This window comes from Euprymna scolopes, chromosome 25 (assembly GCF_053919585.1).
Source record: "Euprymna scolopes isolate OS-2025 chromosome 25, ASM5391958v1, whole genome shotgun sequence".
In the NCBI taxonomy this organism is placed as follows: domain Eukaryota; kingdom Metazoa; phylum Mollusca; class Cephalopoda; order Sepiida; family Sepiolidae; genus Euprymna; species Euprymna scolopes.
Genome location: NC_136506.1, coordinates 85,103,007 through 85,127,263, shown reverse-complemented (window position 1 = coordinate 85,127,263; position 24,257 = coordinate 85,103,007). Strand labels below are relative to the sequence as shown.

The 24,257-nt window shown below is 32.4% G+C and overlaps 1 protein-coding gene across 1 annotated transcript in view; it reads right to left on the bottom strand.

The window, feature by feature from the left end:
- LOC145247473 (A disintegrin and metalloproteinase with thrombospondin motifs 1-like) overlaps positions 1 to 21,217 on the bottom strand; it is a 126,002-nt gene extending 104,785 nt beyond the window's left edge. The window contains exons 1-2 of the mRNA XM_080109271.1: positions 20,898 to 21,217; positions 12,313 to 12,379 (exon numbers count right to left, since the gene is read on the bottom strand). Coding sequence (XP_079965397.1) covers positions 12,313 to 12,379; positions 20,898 to 20,963 — 133 coding nt within the window. The 5' untranslated portion in view covers positions 20,964 to 21,217. The remainder of the gene's footprint in view (positions 1 to 12,312; positions 12,380 to 20,897) is intronic.
- Positions 21,218 to 24,257: the final 3,040 nt, after the last annotated feature.

Genomic DNA, 24,257 nt, shown 5'->3' with positions numbered 1-24,257 from the left:
ATATATATGTATGTATATATACATATATATGTATGTATATATACATATATATGTATGTATATATACATATATATATGTGTATATATATATGTATGCATATATATGTATGTATATATATGCATAGAAGTATGTATATGCATATATGTGTATATATGTATGTATATATGTGTGTGTATATATATATATATATATATATATATATATATATATATATATATATATATATATATATATATATACATATATATAGCCATGGTCAAAATTTTTAAGAAGCATCTATAAAAACTTTTAACCTACGCCTTAAAAGGTTAAGAATTGTACATTTAACATTTGAGAGCAAATGTAAAATATTTAACATTAGATTGTAATATTTATTTGCTTTAAAGCCTTTTTCAAGTGTTTTAGCTGAGTTTCATACTAAATCATTTCCAATATTTAAAATGATTCATTGTCATACTAACATACTTTTCTAGAAAATTCTCATTTTTTTTTTCATTTGGAGTGTTTATGCTCGCTGTAGAGAAGGTGGGGGGGGGCATTTCATCCTGATTGTGTGGTCTCAACTGTCAAATTTAGAGGATGAAGTGTAATCGTTTGGGGCTGAATGGCTTCTTCAGCCATTTGACTGTTATACACATGTGAAGGCAGAATGAACTCCACAAGTTATACTAGCATGTTGGACCAGGTTTACGAAACCTCTTTAACTAAAATATTTAATAATAACATTCCAAGTGATGTAATCTTCCAACAAGACAATGCCCCATGCCATACGAAACTTTGTGGTCCCATCTAGGGAAAACAGTGAGAATACACAAATGTTCATAAAAAAAAAAAATATATTAAATCTACTTTAACCCGTTGACAACCATAAAAGAATTTTACAACGGCGATTTATCCATTTTTTTAAAAATTTATTCTCCATTTTTTAATACACCTTTCTTAAAAAACATTCATACATTTTCTTCTACACTACCAACATAAATAAATATCCCCGAAAATGTTTTTTTTTAATTTGCGTTACAAACAAATAATCAACGCGACAATAAAACATATTGTTTTACTGTGTACGTTTTAAGCGTCCTAATTGTTTTTATTTTGCGTTTAAATTAAAAGATATATCAAAATTGGAATTTAACTTTAAGTATTATGGTATCTGTTCAGTGCACAGTTGCCTATAAGTATGGCAAACCACTTATAATTCAATGGCTGTAAGTTTTTTTTTTTCAAAAATAAACAGAACGACTCATAGAAATCTATCTATATTCTTTTTTTCATTTTAATATACTTTCATAGAAATGTTTCTGTTATGTCACAAAAAAACTATTTTCTTTACAACACAAGTGTCACGCTCATACAATTAATTCCATAGCTAATATAACATACTGATCCAACGGGTCACGGGTAGTCTAGTGTATATATATATATATATATATATATATATATATATATACTAGCTGCCAGCCCGGCGTTACCCAATTATACAATATGCTTAAACATGGTGTTTGAATTTATGCAGATTTCATATGTATATTATAGAATCAATCCTGTATTGATTATTATATATTACAAGGAATAATTTACTCGTTTGACTAATTTGCAAAATAATAAAAAGATAATAATGATAATGTCGTTCATACAAATGTCACATTAGCTGATATTTAGGCTTGACAATGAATGTCCCGAAAAAGTTACGTCTGATTAATGTTTAGTTTAAAAATATGCAAATGAAGAAATGATTTGCGGCGATTTTAAATGGTACCTCTTCTTTTATCGTAAATTGAACTCATTAAAAAGAAAAAAATATAAAACGATGAGGTACACCCATCTTGAACAGGGGACGATTTGATCTGTAATCGAATGCTCTATCGCTATATATATATATATATATATATATATATATATATATATATATATATATATATATATATATATATATAATTTAAAGGAGATTAGAATAATAGTCTAAAGAGCTAAGTGTATTTTAATGAAACAGTGAAATTACTAGGTTTATATCGTCGGATTTAATCCAGCTCAACAATCATACTGTCGGAATGGAAGGACAACTTTACAAAAGAAAGCTGCGTAAATATACTAACACACTGATCGCAGCTCACTCCAACACAAACAGGAGTTCTTTCTTACAACGATATATGTATATATATATATACTAACTATGAAACGTGTTAAAACGTTCCTAAATGCCATTTATAGGATATGCAACACGAACGTATTCAAAATTACGTTGAATTTAAATATTTTTTATTGAAATTCAAAATTATCATTTAAAGGTACCACAATGCTAAGCGTTGTTTTAATTTGAAAAAATCTACATGTAAAGACTTGTTTATAATATTCTAACCTTAATTTACCTATTATTATAAACGCAGCCATAGCATCAAGTTAACAATTACCGTCACCATGAATTCTGGGTGGGGGAGTGTCAAAATACTTGAGCAACTACGCACTTAAAAATGTTCGTTTATTATTTTGCTAATGCCAAAAGATTTCATGGCAGGTGCTCGACTGAGCTCCAATCTTTCTCCCTGTAGATAACGATAATATTTAAAAAATAAATATTAATAATTATTTTTTAAATATACAGACACGGGTATTTTAAACTTACGTTATCATCAGTACAGGAAGCGCCAGTATCATGCGTCAGTTCTACTCTAACCGGAAACATTCATTTCAAACACGCCCCTGTCTTATCAAAGAACGTACTGCTGATTTTATATGACCGACCCTTCTTCTTGTGCAATAATAAAACTTCTCAAATGCACGTTTTATGTTAGGCTGTATAAGGGTGTTAACTTTGATCAAACTCGGATTGTTCCTTCTTTAATCAGAATTTTTTCCGATTATCGATTTTCGATACTTATTAGATGTATTTCAATACAAACCCCATCTAAGAACACTCCCAAGTGCATAAAGTCTATTTGTGTGAAATTTAAAAAAATCAACCTAGTTGTTTTGGAGTCCATAAGGAATGAACTTCTTCACACACACATACGCACGCACGTGCGCGCACACACAAACACACGCGCGTGCGCCAAGCGCCTTTTGTATATAAGAAGAAATTGTAGTTTAGTCAGTGAGGCGACATGATTTTGTAACGTCAATAGACACGTCAATTCTTTATATTCCTTCTCTTTTACAGATCACTCATCATTGATGCTAAACGAAGAACTACAGAGACGTCCACAGAGAGTTTCTAAAGTTTTATTTCTGGAGAGAATTAGTTTACACAGGAGAGAGACTAAGGTTCTCTTGGCTAATTAATCAGTTAACTTCTAACTGAAACGGGTAACATACGAACAGAGATTTTAGAGGTCATGTTTCGCTCTTGGCGATTATCCAAGTTTTCTTTGTACATTGTTGGCCAATTGTTCGATGTTTCCAGTTCGGCTCCCAGTCTCTCTCACACGGCTCCCGTAGGCAGACTTTCATTAGTATCTCTCTCTCTCTCTTTCTCTCTCTCTCTTATCAAATAACGTACTGTTGACTTTATACGGCTGACCCTCCTGCTTGTGTGGTAATAAAACTTCTCAAATGCACTTTTTATGTTAGGCTGTATAAAAGTGTTAACTTTGATCAAAATCGGACCATTCCTTCTTTAATCGGATTTTTTCGATTATCGATTTTCGACACTTATCGAATGAATTTCCATTGGCAGACTTGTTTAAAACCCTCGTTTCTTTCCCTCAACTATTCTGCTAACGTCATCTCCTTTCATATCTCTAAGCATCCCGCTTGGCCTGTTGCTTTGCGCTTTGACTCGCATTATTGGCAGTCTCCCTCACACGAATCCCATAAACAGACTTGCATTAGTGGCTCTCTCTCTCTCTCTCCCTCTCTCTCCCTCTCTCTCTTTCTCTCTCTTTCTCAGTTGCGCGGGGTTACCCATAGACAGACTCGTTTAAAACCCTAATTTCTTTTCCAACTATTCTGATGACGTCATCTCCTCTTAATTCATATTTCTATTTTGTCCATCTCGCTTGACCTGTTGCTTTGTACTGTAACTTTGCATGTCACCCTTCTTCGATTCTATCCTATGAAAGATTCTGCTTTGCGGATTTGTGTCACCATGACATACAATCACTGTTCGTACGTCAAGCTGACTTAGAACAATTTATTTTAAAATGGATAAAATCGGAATTCTTTATTTTAGAAGCATCAGATTAATCTCTAATCAATATACTTGCTTTTTTTTCCATAAAATGTTATAAAAGATGTCACCAAATGCCAGAAAGATTATCTCATACTGAAGGACTATTGACTATTGCAGTCCAATCTGTGCACTTCCAAACAAGCGTTTGATAACTCGCTGTTAGAAATGTTTTCTTTAGCAAACCTACAAAAATGTGAAAGGTGATAACGTACGTACGAACAGGAAATAACATAATCTATAAACTATATAATAATGCACTATGTATCTTTGGTAGAAACCTAACTGTTGCTAATATTTCGAAAAAGCATAAAGTTATGCCGAAATCGGTCCCTAATCAATGCTTAACCAGAATTCATAACTCCGTAATCCACCTTGTATGGAGGTAGGATTTGTTGACCAAATCTGCTGCCAAGGTCGCTGGAAAAATGGTTAGATCATTTTACCGCCCCAAGGGGTATCTCACCCCAGACATAATCCGCTACTTTTATAAGAGCCAAATAAGTCTTAAAATAGAGTACAGCAGCCACAGTTGGGAGCAATCTACTCTGCCTTGACAAGGTTCAAAACCGGTTTCAATACCTAGTAGGCGATTTTTTTTTTTTTTTTTTTTTTTATTATACTTCTAACAACCTCTTTCTCACAGAAGAAATGTTGCTTGTCTATCCCTATTCTACCATTATCTATATGCCAAGTGCTCGACTGAGCTTCAATTTATGTTCCTCTTTTGCAAAACATTTACAACAAACACTCGCTTAGCTACAACCATTGTTAACAATTTTTCTCCACTCTTCATATGTGCTTAAATCTAAATGCAAATTCCATCAACAAAGTTTCTTCCTAGAACTGTACGCCCGTGGAACTTTGTATCGCAGGCCTGCTTTCCAGCTGATTACAACATGGTCGTCTTCGAGTCCAATCTAAGCAAGTCCTTGTTGAGCTGTCTCCTTAAATAATTAAATTCGAGCTAATATTCACCACTACTTATGTTATTTTTGCCTCACTGACCACCTTACACTAATTAAACCTCTAGTGGTGTTTAGGCCTTGATAAGTGATCACATACTTGTTAATAAAGTCATAGATGATAATTGTCAGAGTAACATCGGTAGAGAATAAATAAATATGGTGTCAGTAATCATTCTTGAACCTGACCACCTTGCATTCATCAACCTTTATCCTCGAGTGGCCTTCGGGCCTTGATAAGTGGTAAAAAGGATGTGATGTACAGTAGATAATTGACAGTAGAAAATAAATAAATATGGGGTCAGCAATCGTTCTTAGACCTGACTACCTTACACTCATTAAACCTTATCCTCGATTGGCCTTCGGGCCTTGGTAAGTGGTAAAAATATATGTGATGTATAGTTTATAATTGATAAAGTAATATCGGTAGAAAATAAATAAATATGGGGTCAGCAATCGTTCTTGGATCTGACTTCCTTACACTAATTAAACCTAATCCTCGAGTGGCCTTCGGGCCTTGATAAGTGGTAAAAAAAAACATGTGATGTATAGTTGATAATTGACCGAGTAATATCGGTAGAAAATAAATAAATATGGGGTCAACAATCATACTTGGACCTGCCCAAGTTAGGACATTCGGCACTCTTTGCCCATGCCTAAATCTAAACGCAAATTTCATAAACAATGTTTCTTTCGTAGAACTGCCAGCCGAACTGCTTTTCAGCTGACTACAACCTGGTCGTTTTCAAGTCCAAAGTAATCAAATTCCACCCAATTTTCACCCTTTTCCAACCACTACATTATTATTTCACTGACTATCATACACTCATTAACCTTAGAGTGACGTTCAGATCTTGATAAAAAGAAAGAAAGAAAAAGAAAAAAGATACATAATGCATAGTTGATAACTGACAGAGTAATACTAATAGAAAATAAATATGGGGTCAGCAATCATGCTTGGACCTGCCCAGGTCGGGAGGTTGGGCAAGTAGTATGTGTCGGTCGTGTATGTATTGATTTCGACAAGGGTTGCCTTCCATCAATCAACTGTATATTGACGTATTGTGCACCCAACAGAAACGAATTTATTAACCCGACATTGAACAAATTTATGGACAGCTTTGACATGAAAGCATAGTCGGAAGGAGAAAAAAAATATATAAATGTTAATTCGATACGTAGTCAAATGAGGAGGAAGACGATATAATTATGGCACCAGGGAGGTAAATTGACTTCGTCGAGAGAAAGAGAAAGATTTAAAATTTATTTACCACGATTTGTGCTGACAGTAAATGATTTACGACATCTCTCTTGATTTCTCAGAGAAATTGCTTTCGTATTGCTACGATTTCTTGGCTAATGTTTGTAGTTTTGCTTTACACGAACTCGACAAAAAGACGCCATATTGTTTTTCAAATGATCTAATTATTGGCGGAGATATTGCAAGCTCTCTCTCTCTCTCTCTCTCCTTTTAATTCCCACTATGAGTTAAATAGTATTAAAACTTGTAGTGATATTTCGTATCGTTTGTAATGGTCTATACCAATCTTGTTAATATGCACACACACACACACACACACACACACACACACACACACATATATATACATACATACGAAGGGACTTTTCAAAGTAATGTCTCCTATTTTTTATTCCACCTACGTAGATCAGAGGAGATTGAAAATAGCATTGTTATCATGATTCAACTTATGCATTCATGACCTGAAAGTTTCAACCCTCGGTTGCAGATATTGACGATGTGAGACTCTAACAAATCAACCCCTGTCATGAACGTGCGTCAGTAGCAGAGATGCGTCATTGAATTCCTGGCAAAAGCGGATTAAGAAGCTTGCTAGGCATTGCCCGGTCGTAAAATACGCTTAAATATGATGTTTTGATTAATGCAGATTTCGTATTTAATATTAAATTATATTGGACCCAATATATAGTCATAATTTATAAAGCTAAAAAAAAAAAAATGACTCGTTCGCCACCACCGAGAATTGAAACCAAAACGTTTAGCTTACAATTTACTTTTTCTTTTGACGTTAATGCCTGAGCTATGAAGACATGTTCGATGCAAGACTAAAAATTAAAACATGAACCAATAGCTATTACGTTACGCATGCATATTCGTAATGTCGTTGTTCGATATTCACCTGGCAAATTCCATTTTTTTTTAATTTTCACACTTTTGCACTGATTTCCCCTGACTAAAACCTAAATATAAAGTTTCGCATGGGTTCGAATACCCTATATATTAAGTTTAATGCATGTAGACTAAAAACTGACAGATGAGTTTAGTGGGCAAAATTTTTAAACAAACATGTATATGCATTCATAAATATATAGAGAAATTTTTAAACAAATATTACGCAAGTATAAATCATGTAGAATATCTGCATGAATATAATTAGACGTAATAGTTAACTAAAGATGATAATCCCATAAGAAAGCCAAAACAACTAATAGGGAATAAATTAAAATGAATGTTTAAAAGAATATACAGATTAGCTAGATCTTTTGCAGATGAATGCAATTCTACGACCCATATATAAAAAAGTTGTATTTTCTTTTGAAATAAATAGAAAAAAGGGGTTTTAATATGAATATCAATACACACGCACACACACAATTTATTGGAGTATAGATAGATTATTATGTCAGTTAATGGAAACTGAACAATTAATTAATTATCAAACTATTTCTTCGTGCGTCTTTTATCAAACTAAAATGTCTACGAACGACATAGCTACCCAGCCCCAAAACGCTCGCTAAATTAGCCCACCTTGATTTAGCAAGATGAAACGAAAATGGAGACCATCCAGCAGGTAATGTTTCTTTATCTCGGGTTATTTCTGGTAAAGCTGTGTTAGAATTAATTTTTTTTTCATGGGGTTCACCACTTATCAAGGCCCGAAGACCACTCAGGGATAAGGGTTATTGCGTGTACAGTAATCAATGGGATAGTATTGTAGTAATCATTAGTATTGGGTGTTTGGATAGAGTGTCTTACTTAAGGGGGCGGTTTGTCAGGAGTTTGTTTATGTTGGACTTGAAGACGTCCAAGTTGTAGTCAGGTGGGAAACAGGCAAGCGGCATAGAGTTCCACTGGCGTGCAGTTCTAAGAAAGAAGCTTTGCTCATGGAATCTACGTTTGGATTTAGGCACAGATAAAAAGTGGGGAAAATTATTGACAGTAGTTTCAGACGGGTGTTTCTCGTGAAAGATTGGTGAGGGGGAACGAGAAATTGGAGCTCAGACGAGCACCTGCCATGGAAATAACGATAAAACAAAGACAGGCTCGCAACGTCTCTTCTGTGGGAGAGAGGTTGCAGGGAAGAGAAAAGGGCATCCCCCAGTCCCCCACTACATTATTATTTCACTGACTATCATACACTCATTAACCTTCTTCTTCTTTTTCTTCTTCTTCTTCTTCTTCTTCTTCTTCTTCATCATCACAAATTATAGTTGGTGAGCAAAAAACTAACAATTGGTGAATTCGTTGATCAGTTCAGTGAGACAGACAGACTGAGAAAAGAACCGAGTTGATGACCGATTAAAAACAGAAGTCCAAAAGACTAAAAACGCGCACCTATCATATCCAACAACCTATTGTTGATTTTATATGGCGAGCCTTTCTGCTTGTGCGATAATGAAACTTCTCAACTGTATTTGTGATATTAAGCTGTATAAGGCGCTAACTTTAGTCAAAATCGCCTGTTCATTCTTTCATCTTTGCAGATTCAAACCCAATCATAGAGCCACCCTTGACTTAGTAAGTTAGCAACTTACCTCAAAGCCACTAGCAATTAACACAAGAAATGAAAAAAATTAAGTGCGGATAAATGTTATGTTGGCGGGATTTCATAGTAAACAGTCGGAGAGTATTCAACAACTGACAGTTGGATATATATATATATATATATATATATATATATATATATATATATATATATATATATATACACTTAAAATATAATTATCCACTGACGCGTGTTTCATCATCTACGACTCATCAGAGTGGCTGAATCTAGTGCGTTTCAATGGATAATTATATTTTTAAAATAATATATATACCGCTCCCCATGTGAAGGTACCAAATTGGTTAAAGGGAAAATTATTCCCAACTCGCATTTAGGTAAAAATGTACTTTCATAAATAATCGAATTCATTCAAGACGTATCACAAAAACAAAAACAAATAACACACACACACACACACACACATATATATATATATATATATATATATATATATATATATATATATTAATCCAGGTACAAAGTATAATAAAATTAAGAATAATTGAATTTCAACAAGGTCGTTGAGAAAATATGCCATGACTGGCGTCAAGCAAAGTTAAAGTTCTTACCTACGATAATAACTTTAACTTGGATTCATACCATAAATGGCATATTTTCTCACCTCAAAGTTTGAAAAGGTCTGAAACCTTTTTAAGTTTTGTATTTGAAATTTTCTTGCCTAATGAAATACAAATATGATTGAAACGGTCTGCACACCCTAGCAAGATATGACTGTATTTACATAAAGAATATATATATATATATGTGTGTGTGTGTGTGTGTGTGTGTATATATATATATATATATATATATATATATATATATAAGAACAAGTAGTTATATATATATATATATATATATATATATAAGAACAAGTAGTTATATATATATATATATATAAGAACAAGTAGTTATATATATATATATATATATATATATAAGAACAAGTAGTTATATATATATATATATATATATATAAGAACAAGTAGTTATATATATATATATATATATAAGAACAAGTAGTTATATATATATATATATATATATATAAGAACAAGTAGTTATATATATATATATATATATAAGAACAAGTAGTTATATATATATATATATATAAGAACAAGTAGTTATATATATATATATATATATATATAAGAACAAGTAGTTATATATATATATATATATATATAAGAACAAGTAGTTATATATATATATATATATATATAAGAACAAGTAGTTATATATATATATATATAAGAACAAGTAGTTATATATATATATATATATATAAGAACAAGTAGTTATATATATATATATATATATAAGAACAAGTAGTTATATATATATATATATAAGAACAAGTAGTTATATATATATATATAAGAACAAGTAGTTATATATATATATAAGAACAAGTAGTTATATATATATATATATATATATATAATTTAAAGGAGATTAGAATAATAGTCTAAAGAGCTAAGTGTATTTTAATGTAATAGTGAAATTACTAGTTTAATTAAAATACAGGAAATGCTCGTTGTAATTTAGATATATAATAAGCTCGATAGTTAAATGTCCTAGAGCTAATTCAATATTAAGTAATGTGATTTATAATTTAAAAGTTTTAAAATTTTTTAAATTTAACAATCAAAAATTTAATTAAATTAAAAATCAGTTTCATAAGAAGGAATAACAACAAAGTCAATTATCTGTACGATCGTTTCGGAAATCCGTGCTTTTTATTTGTGGTATACATGAAGTCACGTAGAATAATTATACATAGTTTTTTTGGTAAGCACGGTCTCCTCATCAGCAAATTTAGGAGGATTTCTATTGAATTGAAAAGACACCAAAAATAAACCTAGCATTAAAAGTAAGGCAGATGAATCTGAAAAATTGAAGTAAAAGGTTTGGATATAAAATTTATAAGAAAATTAATAAGAAAATTTGTATAGGTTAGAGATAGAAATGAGTAGGAAAAATATATATATTTTTGAATTTACATAATAAATTTGATTTAAAAATATATAGATATATAATTACCTTTTGGTTTTTCTTTTTTTGAAATCAGGAACTGTATTTAAAGTAGTCATTTAGATGTTTGCTATAGCTTTTTATTTTATTGAATGATGAATTTTAAAAGGGCGACGCTCGTGCAGTAAATTGTTTCCGTTAGCGTATTTTGATTTAGAGACGCTACAGTTAATATCTATAGAGAGAGAGTTTTTTTTTTTTTTTTTTTTTTTTTTTTTTTTTGCAAGTTTTTAAGGGGAGATAATTGTCATATATATATAAGAACAAGTATTTATATATATATATATATAAGAACAAGTAGTTATATATATATATATATAAGAACAAGTAGTTATATATATATATATATATATATATAAGAACAAGTAGTTATATATATATATATATATATATAAGAACAAGTAGTTATATATATATATATATATATATATATAAGAACAAGTAGTTATATATATATATATATATATATATATATAAGAACAAGTAGTTATATATATATATATATATATATAAGAACAAGTAGTTATATATATATATATATATATATATATATATATATATAAGAACAAGTAGTTATATATATATATATATATATATATATATAAGAACAAGTAGTTATATATATATATATATATATATAAGAACAAGTAGTTATATATATATATATATATATAAGAACAAGTAGTTATATATATATATATATATATATATATATATATATAAGAACAAGTAGTTATATATATATATATATATATAAGAACAAGTAGTTATATATATATATATATATAAGAACAAGTAGTTATATATATATATATATATATATATATATAAGAACAAGTAGTTATATATATATATATAAGAACAAGTAGTTATATATATATATATATATAAGAACAAGTAGTTATATATATATATATATAAGAACAAGTAGTTATATATATATATATATATATATATAAGAACAAGTAGTTATATATATATATATATATATAAGAACAAGTAGTTATATATATATATATATATATAAGAACAAGTAGTTATATATATATATATATATATATATATATATATATATATATAAGAACAAGTATTTATATATATGTGTGTGTGTGTACTTTTGTTGTTGATTTTTAAACCATATTAAGATTATCGTCTCCACCTTGGATCCGGTGTTTTCTTAGAAAGTCGCCCTCTTTTTACTGATTTAAAAAAAATAATATATATATATATATATATATATATATATATATATATATATATATATATATGAGAGAGAGGGGGGGGGTGGATTCGTCCTCTGAATTGGTTTTTGTTTTTTTGTTAAAATTACTTTCCTTACCATGTGGAAGACGTTTTTCTGCTGCAAACCTTTGAATATCCGCTGGCATTTCATGTAAGAATTCACTCTGGAAGCCAAAGGTAAAAAAAAAAAAAAAAAAAAAGTATTATTTTTATATTTAAGTAAATAATAGACGACCCGTAACCCGTTGGGTCATAGCCGACACATTGTACATTAGATAGATGGACAGATATTAAAAAAAGAGAAAAATAAACGGTTCAGCAGAGTGCCAATGTTTTGAACCAAGCATGTCAAATATTATACCCATTGCAAGTATATTTGCGGCTCGCACAGTCAGCAACTTGGAAAAAGAGTGTGCGTTGGGGTGGAGAATATCAACATGACCTTGGCCTTTTGGTCAAGATCAAAGTGTAGCATCTGTTCTTCAGATTCTGCACTTCTATTTCTTGTTCTCCTTCGGTGAAGGAGAAATCCTTCACGACTGAGACAATTTTTATTTTTGTACTTTTTCTCCACGTTAAAAAACGACCCTGGTGTCTAACTCTGTCCCGTAGGGAGGCATAGTAAATAGGTACATCTGCTACTTGTCTCTCACTCCTGGACAGGGTTCAAAAGAGAGTCGCCAACCTGATAGGTTCTGAAATGTCATCTAGGCTTCAGCCTCTGTCCCATCAACGAAATGTTGCATTCCTCTACCTGTTCAACAAATATTTTAATGGTGAATGCTCTGACGAACTACAAGCACTTGTACCCCCTCGACATGAATACTCCCGACAAACTCGACAAGCAGCTAAATTCCACCCCTTCACAGTAGAGATCCTTAGGTGTAAGAAAGCCTTCTACTCCAATAGTTTCTTTCCCAAAACTGCTAGATTTTGGAATTCCATTCTGGGATTCTGTTTTCCCAACTGTACTGACATGCAGAAGTTCAAGTGTAATGTGAACGGAAATCTTGCTACTCATCTCCTTTCATAATACCCCTGCAACTTATGTTCCCGATAGTAGCCCCCTACTTCAAATTGGCACTGTGCCTTGTTTGGAGTGGAAATTAAATTAAGAAAAAAACAAAAAACAGGGGACGTCAGAAAAGCAGTGAGAAATCCTTATCTATCCTCGCTTTAGAAAAGTTTTTTTTATTCACAAATCAAAGTTTTATGATATCTTGGTGATAAGATTTTCTGGTGCTTATTCAGGTCAGCATTTGGTCACTGGAAAAATGGTAGGATCCTTCTACCGCTCCAGAAGATATCTCACTGCTTATGCAATTCTCTATCTATATAAAAGCCAAGTACGTCCAAGGATGGAATACTGCTGCCACATCTGGGCAGGAGCTGCTAAAAACAGCCTATCCTGCTTTGACAAAGTACAAAATAGGCTTCGTGGCTTAGTGGGGGATGCCCTTTTCTCTACCCTGGAACCTTCCTCCCACAGAAGAAACGTTGCGAGCCTGTCTTTGTTTTATCGTTACTTCCATGGCAAGTGCTCGTCTGAGCTCCAATCTCTGGTGCCCCCCTCGCCAATCTTTCACGATAAACACCCGTCCTGCTGAAACCACTGTCATTAATTTTCCCCACTCTTTATCTGTGCCAAAACCAAAACTTAGATTCCATGAACAAAGCTTCTTTCTTAGAAGTGCACGACTGTGGAACTCTCTTCCGTTTGCCTGTTTACCACCTGACTACAACCTGGATGTCTTCAAGTCCAACATAAAGAAATTCCTGATGAACCGTCCCCTTAAGTAAGACACTTTATCAAATCTTCAATACTAATGATTACTACGATACTATCCCATTGATTACTGTACATGCAATAACCCTTATCCCGAGTGGCTCCCAGGCCTTGATAAGTGGTAACTACCTTGTAAAAAAAAACAAAAAAACTTGTGGCGACAATTAAAAGTAAATAATTTATTACGGCAGACGAACAACCAGTCAAACTTAATGTAAGTGTTTTAAAAAACAAAACGTCTGTATTCTCTTATCATATTTATAATGAGTGACAATAGGAGGACTTCTGTATGTGAGAGAAGAACTCCTCCTCTCTACTCTACAATATCACGTAAACAAAACGGAAAGCAATGCGGTTATTTAAAACTAGAAGAATACCCATCTCTGGACAGGAAAAATTAATTCCACACACAGAACAGTTTCTCGTCACTTTTATCTTATCTTACGGTTGTGACCATAACACCTAAGATGAGAACAATAGCTGCAGAATCGAAATGATAATGAAATATCAATTCTTATCTAAAAAATTCAGAAACATACGAAATTCACATCTAATTTTCCCAAAGTCAATGGATTTCAAAATACATTGGGATGTCATAATATACAGTATAACCCCAGGACAAGTAACAAAATACAGTACAATATATAATACACATGTATATAATCAAATAACATAATAAATAACACCGTAAGGCGGGGAAAATACCGTAACCAGGGTCCGGAAAAAAACATTGTATTTCACATCGTAACCTGAAAAAAAAACGTATCCTAGGGCAACCGTATCCTGGGGGTTCAACTGTACTTCTTCCCGTTTCTCTTCTCCCTCCCTACCTCTCTCTCATCTTTCTACTATTCAATTAAGTACATTGTTCCGTTCCTCTCACCACTTATCTCTTCTCTCTGTTTTCCTCTTCTCTATATCTTCTTTCTATCTCGTAATTATTTGCATCATTCCATTCCTCTTATCACGTCCTTTTATCCTGCGTTCTTCATTTACGTAGTTCGCCTTTTCTCCCATCATCTTAAATACTCATCCGCATGGTAACAAGCAAGCAAGGTTACAATCAACATTCCATTTTGCGACATCATGGTTCTCACGAGGTCAAAGGATTTTAGAATACACTGTACTGTTATAATATACCCCCTCCACTTTCTCACTTCCCACTTCCCTCTGTTTTTTATCCTCTCTCTCTCCCTCTTCTTACCCTTCTCTGTTCCTTCTCTCACATTTTTCTCTCTCTTTTCATTATTTACATCACTCCATTCCTCTCAACGCTTCTTTTATAATTCGCTCTTAACTCACTTTATTCGCCCTTTTTTCCCGCATTCATGTACAGATGAAGTGTGAACGGTGACAAGCAAGCGTGATCACACTCAGTATTCTAATGGTTTTAGTTTCATTTGACCCCAGAAACCAAGGGGCTCCCTTCCTGGGGGTAGCACTTGATCTCCATGTGCGATACATAAATATTCGAATATTCCATGGAATGAGTGAAAGGAGTAAATTCCTTCCTAACCAGCAAGAGCATTACCAGTATTTTTTTAAAAGGAGATCGCTCCAGACAAGGCATGAAGCCCATTAATGCAAGGAGTTAAAAACAAAATCAACAAACAAAAAAAAGCTATTAATTTAAGGTCAAAAAAACAAGTCAACGATAACTGTTTGATACATAGATTCCGACCAAGAAGACAGCAATCCCCCTCTTTTTGTCACAAACATCGCTCATGGAATGTGAGGACTAAAGGAAAAAAATAAAGGAAGCGAAAGTTACAAAGCTGCTAAAAGTAAGGGAAGAATCTATCAGGCATGTGTATGTATTATGATGATGTATGGAAGTGAAACCTGACCAATGATGGTTGAGGACATGTGTTGCATGAAAAGAAATTCTATGAGAATGAAACGAGGGATTTGAAGAGACTGGGTTAGATGTGAAGATCTCAGAGGAAGATTATATAGTATAGGGAGATGCGGTCAGAACAGGAGACTTTGATGAAAAAAAGGGATGAAAATTCTTGTGTTAATTCTTTAGAGAAAGAGGGATACATAAAGACCTGGCCAGAGATAGGATATTTTAGATGTCTGCTGTGGATATCCTAAGAATCAACTCTAAACACAAGTACCATAAACTAAATAAAGCTAAGTAAGGATGGTGGTGTTTTATATATCCACAGCTTCTTAAAAGGTCTGGCTTATGTTTATGAAGGTCTTCTCATGAAAATTTATGTGTACCTTATTACCGGATGAATATCTCTACTATTATATAAAAGGAACTTTGTGTGTGTGTGTGTGTGTGAGAGAGAGAGAGAGAGAGAGAGAGAGAGAGAGGGAGAGAGAGGGAGATTTCCCTATGGATTCCAAAACGGCTGGGCCGATTTTTTATGAATCTTCACACAAATATACTTTATATGCCTGGCAGTATTCTTAGATAGGTTTTGTATCGGAATGTCTTTGATAAGTATCGATAATCAAAAAAAAAAAAAAACGATGGAAAAAGGTACAGGCGATTTTGAGCAAAGTTAACTCCTTGCACAGCCTAACATCTCAAGTGCATTTGAGAAGTTTTATTACCGCACAAGCAGAAAGGCCAGATACCATAAAATCAACAGTAGATTCGTTGATATAACAAAGGTGCATCTGATATGAATATTCCTGAACCATGATACATGACTTTTGCATTTTAAACTTTAATCCAAGCCATTATATATAAAAAAAATTATTTGATAAAATCAGCGCTTGTGTAAAATGCATGCTCCCAGTCTTGGACCCATATCGAGGCGGTAATTGAGGCTGAAAGCGGCTACATTAGATAGATGTCAGCTCTACTAGATAATCAAGTTACCTGAATTGATTTTTTTCAACAAAAGTTTTAAAATTAAGCTGTAGAGTTTTTTCTTTAAGGCAACACTTTATCGTTCCAGACTGTGTGTATATATATATATATATATATATAGTCATCCACATACAAATTTATCATTCCACCCTGTATGCCAGCCAGTGTGCCAGCAGCATTCACCCTAGCCACATTGAACCAGTTTCTTCTAAAGGAGGAAATGTCAAAAGAATATTTAATTCACAAATATATATCCCGGTCAGAGAAGATGATGGTATTAGGCTTTTGCAGTTCTTGTAAATAGGTGTCAATGTCCTCCTACATACAGCGCCTGGTATTCTCAAATGTTAACCCATCTAGTACTGACCAGGCTCAATGCTGCTTAACTTCACTGATCTAATGAGAACCAGTGTATCAATGGGGATTGGGTTGTTTGATTCAGGATGTAAACCATTATACCGTCCTACAGATATACGTATTTGAAGTATTAAGGGGATACTTCTCCCATAACTGTCTAAGATGTGGCACATACACATTCGGATGAGGCTGGCTTTTGTCTTCTCTGGATAATTTTATACATATGATACAGTGATGGGACGATTCAAATGATTTTTCATGATTCCAATATAATTACCGAGTCTGTTCTATATTTTCGATTCCAATAAAATTACTGATTCCGATTTTAATCCTAAAATCGCCTAAAAAAAAGTAGGCGTTCAATTTGGAAGAGTAGGGTTAGCAAGGAGTCCTCATCTAATTTTAAACATAGATTTGATTTTTTTTTTAATTTGGCAAAACTCTTAATGTTTTCTCTTTATATAGATTAAGATTTTATCAATAATTAATTAATATTTATTAATAATTTAATTAATATTTATTAATAGTTAATTAATTAATATTTATTAATAATCAATTAATTAATATTTATTAATAATTAATTAATATTTCTAAATAATTTGATTAATTAATATCTATTAATAACTAGTGGGGGTACCTGGCGTTGCCCGGGTGTTTGGAGGTGTAAAAGAAAAAAAAAAGTGTTAGTAGGAAGGAAGGCTCGAACCCGTGACAAACCCAAAGACAGAAAAGAAAGTGAAAGAAAACGTGACATCTTACCGCTACGCTACGAGGCCATAGGAAGTGAAAAGCGTTCAAATTTAGCGATGTCAATCAAAAAATTAACTTGGTAAGCGAATACGCAGGTGCAGAAATGAAGGTTGGCTGAAGGCCAGTTCATCTTTCTGCCGTTTCATTTATTTGTTTCCCCATGATGTTGAGAAAACCAAGCTCCCCCGAAAAAGGAGCGCTCTCAAATGAACAGCAATTGTCTGATATAAAGGGTATTCTCCACATTGATCAAAGCTAATTGCCTTCAAGACGTGCCGGATACGAAGGTCAGCGAGCTGATTTGATTTGAATCACTTTCACTTTATTTATACGAAGAAGACAAACAAACACTGGAAACCAGGTTAAAAAAATTTTTTTTAAAACTTGCTCAAAATAAATGTAGAGATGACGACCACTTGCAAATCATAGATATTACAATCTAGGGAGTACATAAAAAGTCCTAAAGCATAGTAACCTCCCTGACAACCACCATGAAAAAAGTCTTTGCTGGACATACAAAAACGCATGCGGCCATTTTGCCTTTTATGTATATAAATTAATTAATTAATATTTATTAATAATTAATTGATAATTTTTGTTAATAATTAATTAATTAAGATTTCTTAATAATTAGTTAATTAATATTTATTAATAAGTAATCAATTAATATTTATTAATAAGTCATTAATTAATATTTATTAATAATCAATAAATATTTATTAATAAGTCATTAATTAATATTTATTCATAATTAATTAATATTTGTTAATAATTAATTAATTAATATATATTAATAATTTAATCATTGCAAATTTTCATCTACACTTTTACTCGCGTCAGCAATAGGAAAATTAAGTTAAAACAAAAAGAAATATATAAATAAAAGAATCGTTTTTGGAATCGAAGATTAGGCTCAAATTTCTTTCAGATTCTGGTACTGATTTCAATACCTCCCCCCCCCCCCCCAAAAAAAATAACTTCTGTTTCTTTTGATTCCGGATTCCAATTCTGATAATCGTCTCAGCAATAATCTCTATCCACTATTATATAAAAAGTGAGTGTGTGTGTGAGTTCGTTCCCTATAGACTCGAAAACGGCTGGATCGATTTTTATGAAATTTGACACAAACGTACTTTATGTACCTGTCAGTGTTCTTAGATAAGTTTTCTAGAAGAATGTCTTCAATAAGTATCGATAATCGATAATCGAAAAAATCTGATGAAAGAAGTGACAAGCGATTTTAACCAAAGTTAACACCTTATACAGCCTAACATCACAAGTGCATTTGAGAAGTTTTATTATTACACAAGCCATACATTTAAAATCAACATTAGGTTCTTTGATATGACAGGAGCGCGTTCGAAATGAATGTTTCTGTTTAGAGCAAAATTGAATGATGGTACTTGACTTTTGAATTTTAAACTTTAATTCAAGCCATTATATATAAAAAAAATCATTTTATACAATCAACAGTAGGTTCTCTACAGTGCAATGTAGATTACAATGTATTGTGAACTAAGTCACTGCAAAAGGTATATGAAACATCCTCCCGGTGCACCACGATGGGTCCCCAACTAGAGCAGACAATCAATCGATTTGATTGAAAACGGCCATTTCACCAATTTCGATGACAATAAAAATATGGGCATGTGAAGCATTCGTTGATCATCATTCAATTTCGGGCAACGTCGGGTCTCCCTGCTCGTTATATATATATATATATATATATATACAAAATATATATGGCGATTAAGCTACACTGAATATTCTGCGTTTCATCCACTATAGGATTTGTCAGGCTTATGTGCGAATTCTGTGGTTGCAACCACAGAATTCACGCATAAGCCTGACGAATCCTATAGTGGATAAAACGCAGAATATTCAGTGTAGCTTAATCGCCATATATATTTTATAAATTACAATCTAGCTCTACCTACGTATTGAGCACTTTTGAAGTAAATACTTAAAGTTTACGCATAAATCTATACTTTCGTATATTAAATTTATGTGAGTAAATGAAGTATATATATATATATATATATATATATATATATATATATGTGTGTGCGTGTGTGTATGTGTATATATATATATATATATATATATATATATATAAAATTATGGTTCTAAAAATAAAACCTCTAATACTTTTTATTCCAAAAAGTTGAAGAGTTACGAAGACGAGAGTGGTACCATTGAAACGAGCAACCTTTTGTGCTCCACAATTTATTTTTCTACATAGTCGCCACCATTCTCAATTCGCTTTTGCCAGGAATTCAATGACGCATCTCTGTTGCTGACGCACGTCCGTAACAGGGGTTACTTTCGTAGAGTCTCACATCGTCAGTATCTGCAACAAAGAGTTTACACCTCCAAACACCCGGGCAACGCCAGGTACCCCCGCTAGTTATTAATAGGTATTAATTAATCAAATTATTAATAAATGTTAATTAATTATTAATAAATATTAATTAATTGATTATTAATAAATATTAATTAATTAACTATTAATAAATATTAATTAAATTATTAATAAATATTGATTAATTATGCATAAGTTCAACCATGATAATAATGCTATTTGCAATCTCCTCTGATCTATGTGGGCGCAATAAAAAATAGGAGGCACTACTTTTGGAACGCCCCTCGCATACTAACAAGATTGGGATAGTCCATTACAAACGATAGGAAATACCACCACAAGTTTTAATACTATTTAACCCATAGTTGGAATGAAAAGGAGAGAGAGAGAGAGAGAGAGAGAGAGAGAGAGAGAGAGAGAGAGAGAGAGAGAGAGAGAGAGAGAGAGAGCAAACAGAACATTTAAAATTTAACTGGCTTTGCACACTCGCGTTTTCGTAATTCAAACTCAATGGGTGACCCACCGGGTCACACTTTATTCCACTCAGTATAGATTTTAAGTCGTTTTCACAGCAGACAAAGATTCAACGATACTTACCTTGGTTCTAATGATGCCAGTGTCTAACAACAATAATAGTAAAATGAAGAATTTCCTCTTTGTCATTTCGAAAAGCTTCTATCAGCATTTCCTGGAGACTCTTTTATTCTTCCTTGCTCACAAGAAATGTCCGCAATTCCCCCAAAAATGGCGAAGTGAAAATGAATTTCAACAGACGATTCCCGTTTCAGCAAAATAATGGGAGATGCGGCGAAAAAATAGAGTTTTTGTCTTTTTTTTTTTTTTTTAAATGAGAACATCGAATTAAAATTCAGTCCTGCCGCCCAACTAGCGTCGAGGGTGGAACATAATATTTTGACAGGAGGCAAAATATCTGATCTATGGCCTTACAGCAGTGACCCCTGCAGTCGCCAACAATTGTTTTTTTTTTTTTTTTTTTTTTTTTTTTTTGTTTAATTATAAAATGCAATTCTGCAAGTTTTCTACATGAAATTATTTTGTTTTTTTAAGTTACATTACTGGACAGTTCTCCGTTTTTTGAGATGAGGATTGATTATTCATGTCATTTGGATTCTTCGGACTACTGTTCTCATCCTCTTCCGGTGTATCTTCTCGAACCAGTTCCATCATCTGTGACTAGGAAAGAAGTCTTACAAGAATGCAGGCGACGCTGAAAATACAATTGCGATTTACTTAGCACTTCTACCCAGTCATGGCTGAGGGAACAAGAACATGCTATTCCCGCAGATTTAAGATAAGAGGTTCTGTTTGAAATTCTGCACAGATTCCAGAAGAACTGAAGAAGGTCGAAGGTTACATCCACCTAAACGTTGTGAAAATAACACTCAAGATAAGAACAGTAGTCTGAAGGATCCGAATAATACAAATTAGACAGCCTGTGAGCCATTGGATCAGTTTATATATATATATATATATATATATATATATATATATATATATATATATATATATAGACTTATATGTAATATACTGAGTTCGTGTAATTCAGTAAATTTTCATATACCAATAGGTTTTAAGCCAAGAGCCAAGAATGGTTGACTAAAGGATTAAGCTACAAAATTATCACATTTCTTAATTGAGCATTAATATACTGTGTGCAAAATCAAGACTTCAAGACAAGGTGTTGATGGCAACAAGAAGTGTATTTCATTTTACGTTACAATTGTTTCAATGTCTAGTTCGACAATTTCAAGCATTATATCTTTTGAAAATTTTCAAAAACCAGCACTTCTTCAGACTTTATGAATAAACACACTTTAGACAATGTATGTATATATATATATATATATATATATATATATATATATATATATATATAGATAGATAGATGTGGGCTACATTATGTGGTCATACGTCGAGAACATCACCAACATGACCACCCACAACACCAAAGCCAGTCTGACCGCTGCCATCCACCAAGTAGTTGCTGAGCACATGCTAACACTTGTGAAAAAGACATGCTCCCAGTTCCGGACCCGTATTGAGGTGGTGATTTAGGTTGAAAGGTCCAACATTGAATAGATGTCAGCTCTACTACATAATCACGTTACTTGAATTGATTTTTTTCAATAAATAAAGCTGTAGTGTTGTTTCCCTTAGGGTGACACTTTTATCGTTCCACCCTGTAGAAGGTGTTAACTTTGGTCAAAATCGCCTGTTCCTTCTTTCATCAGATTTTTCCAATCAATTATCCACACTTATCGTGGACATTCCACTATAAAGCTTATCTAAGAACACTGGCAGATACATAAATTACATTTGTGTGAAATTTCATAAATATCGGTTCAACCGTTTTGGAGTCCATAGGGAATGAAATCACACTCAAAGACTCACAGACAAAGGTACGTTTTCTATAATAGTAGATTATTATTTTGAGAGAGAGAGAGAGAGAGAGAGAGAGAGAGAGAGAGAAGGAGAGAGAGAGAGACAGACAGACAGATACAGAAACAGACATAAAGAGAGAGATAGAGAGAGATAGAGAGAGATAGAGAGAGGGGATAAATAGGAAAAAAATGATAAAAACAAAATTGAATAAATTACAATATTTATTAACTCATCAGCTGTTTCAATAAGAAATTATAATAATGAAAAATCTTTAACCCATGGATTTTCAAACATAAATTCTCTTCATCAGAGGATTAGTTGAAAATGCATCACTTGTCAGCATAAATTTGAAAATATATACTAAAAAATGTAAGAAATTTTTTGCAAAAAATAAAAGATATTTTTAATATATAAATAATAACTAATCATTAAAATAATTAATAAAATAATTAACTAATCAACTAATCAATTAATGAAGGCAAAGGAAGAATCTAGAATTCTTGTGAATAATACAAGTAATCTACTTAGAAAATAAAACTTTGTTAAATTTGGAAAAATGAAGTTGTATTCAATAATAGCCACAAGTCATCCTAGGTGTGAAGGGATTTTCGTAAAATCCAAAAAAAAAAATCAACAAATTCGAAGAAGAAATTGTACTTCATAAGGTCCAAAAATGATTACCAATTGATTACCAAGTGTCAGAAGTCGCCATCAAAAAATGATTACCAATGATTACCAAGTGTCAGAAGTCGCCATCAAAAAATGATTACCAATAATTACCAAGTGTCAGAAGTCGCCATCAAAAAATGATTACCAATGATTACCAAGTGTCAGAAGTCGCCATCAAAAAATGATTACCAATGATTACCAATTGTCAGAAGTCGCCATCGAAAAATGATTACCAATTGATTACCAAGTGTAACAAGTCGCCATCAAAAAATGATTACCAATTGATTAGCAAGTGCCAGAAGTCGCCATCAAAAAATGATTACCAATGATTACCAAGTGTCAGAAGTCGCCATCAAAAAATGATTACCAATGATTACCAAGTGTCAGAAGTCGCCATCAAAAAATGATTACCAATGATTACCAAGTGTCAGAAGTCGCCATCAAAAAATGATTACCAATTGATTACCAAGTGTCAGAAGTCGCCATATAAAAATGATTAGCAATGATTACCAAGTGTCAGAAGTCGCCATCAAAAAATGATTACCGATGATTACCAAGTGTCAGAAGTCGCCATCAAAAAATGATTACCAATGATTAGCAAGTGTCAGAAGTCGCCATCAAAAAATGATTACCAATGATTAGCAAGTGTCAGAAGTCGCCATCAAAAAATGATTACCAATTGATTACCAAGTTTCAGAAGTCGCCATCAAAAAATGATTACCAATTGATTTCCAAGTGTCAGAAGTCGCCATCAAAAACGATTATTAATTGATTACCAAGTGTCAGAAGTCGCCATCAAAAAATGATTACCAATGATTACCAAGTGTCAGAAGTCGCCATCAAAAAATGATTACCAATGATTACCAAGTGTCAGAAGTCGACATC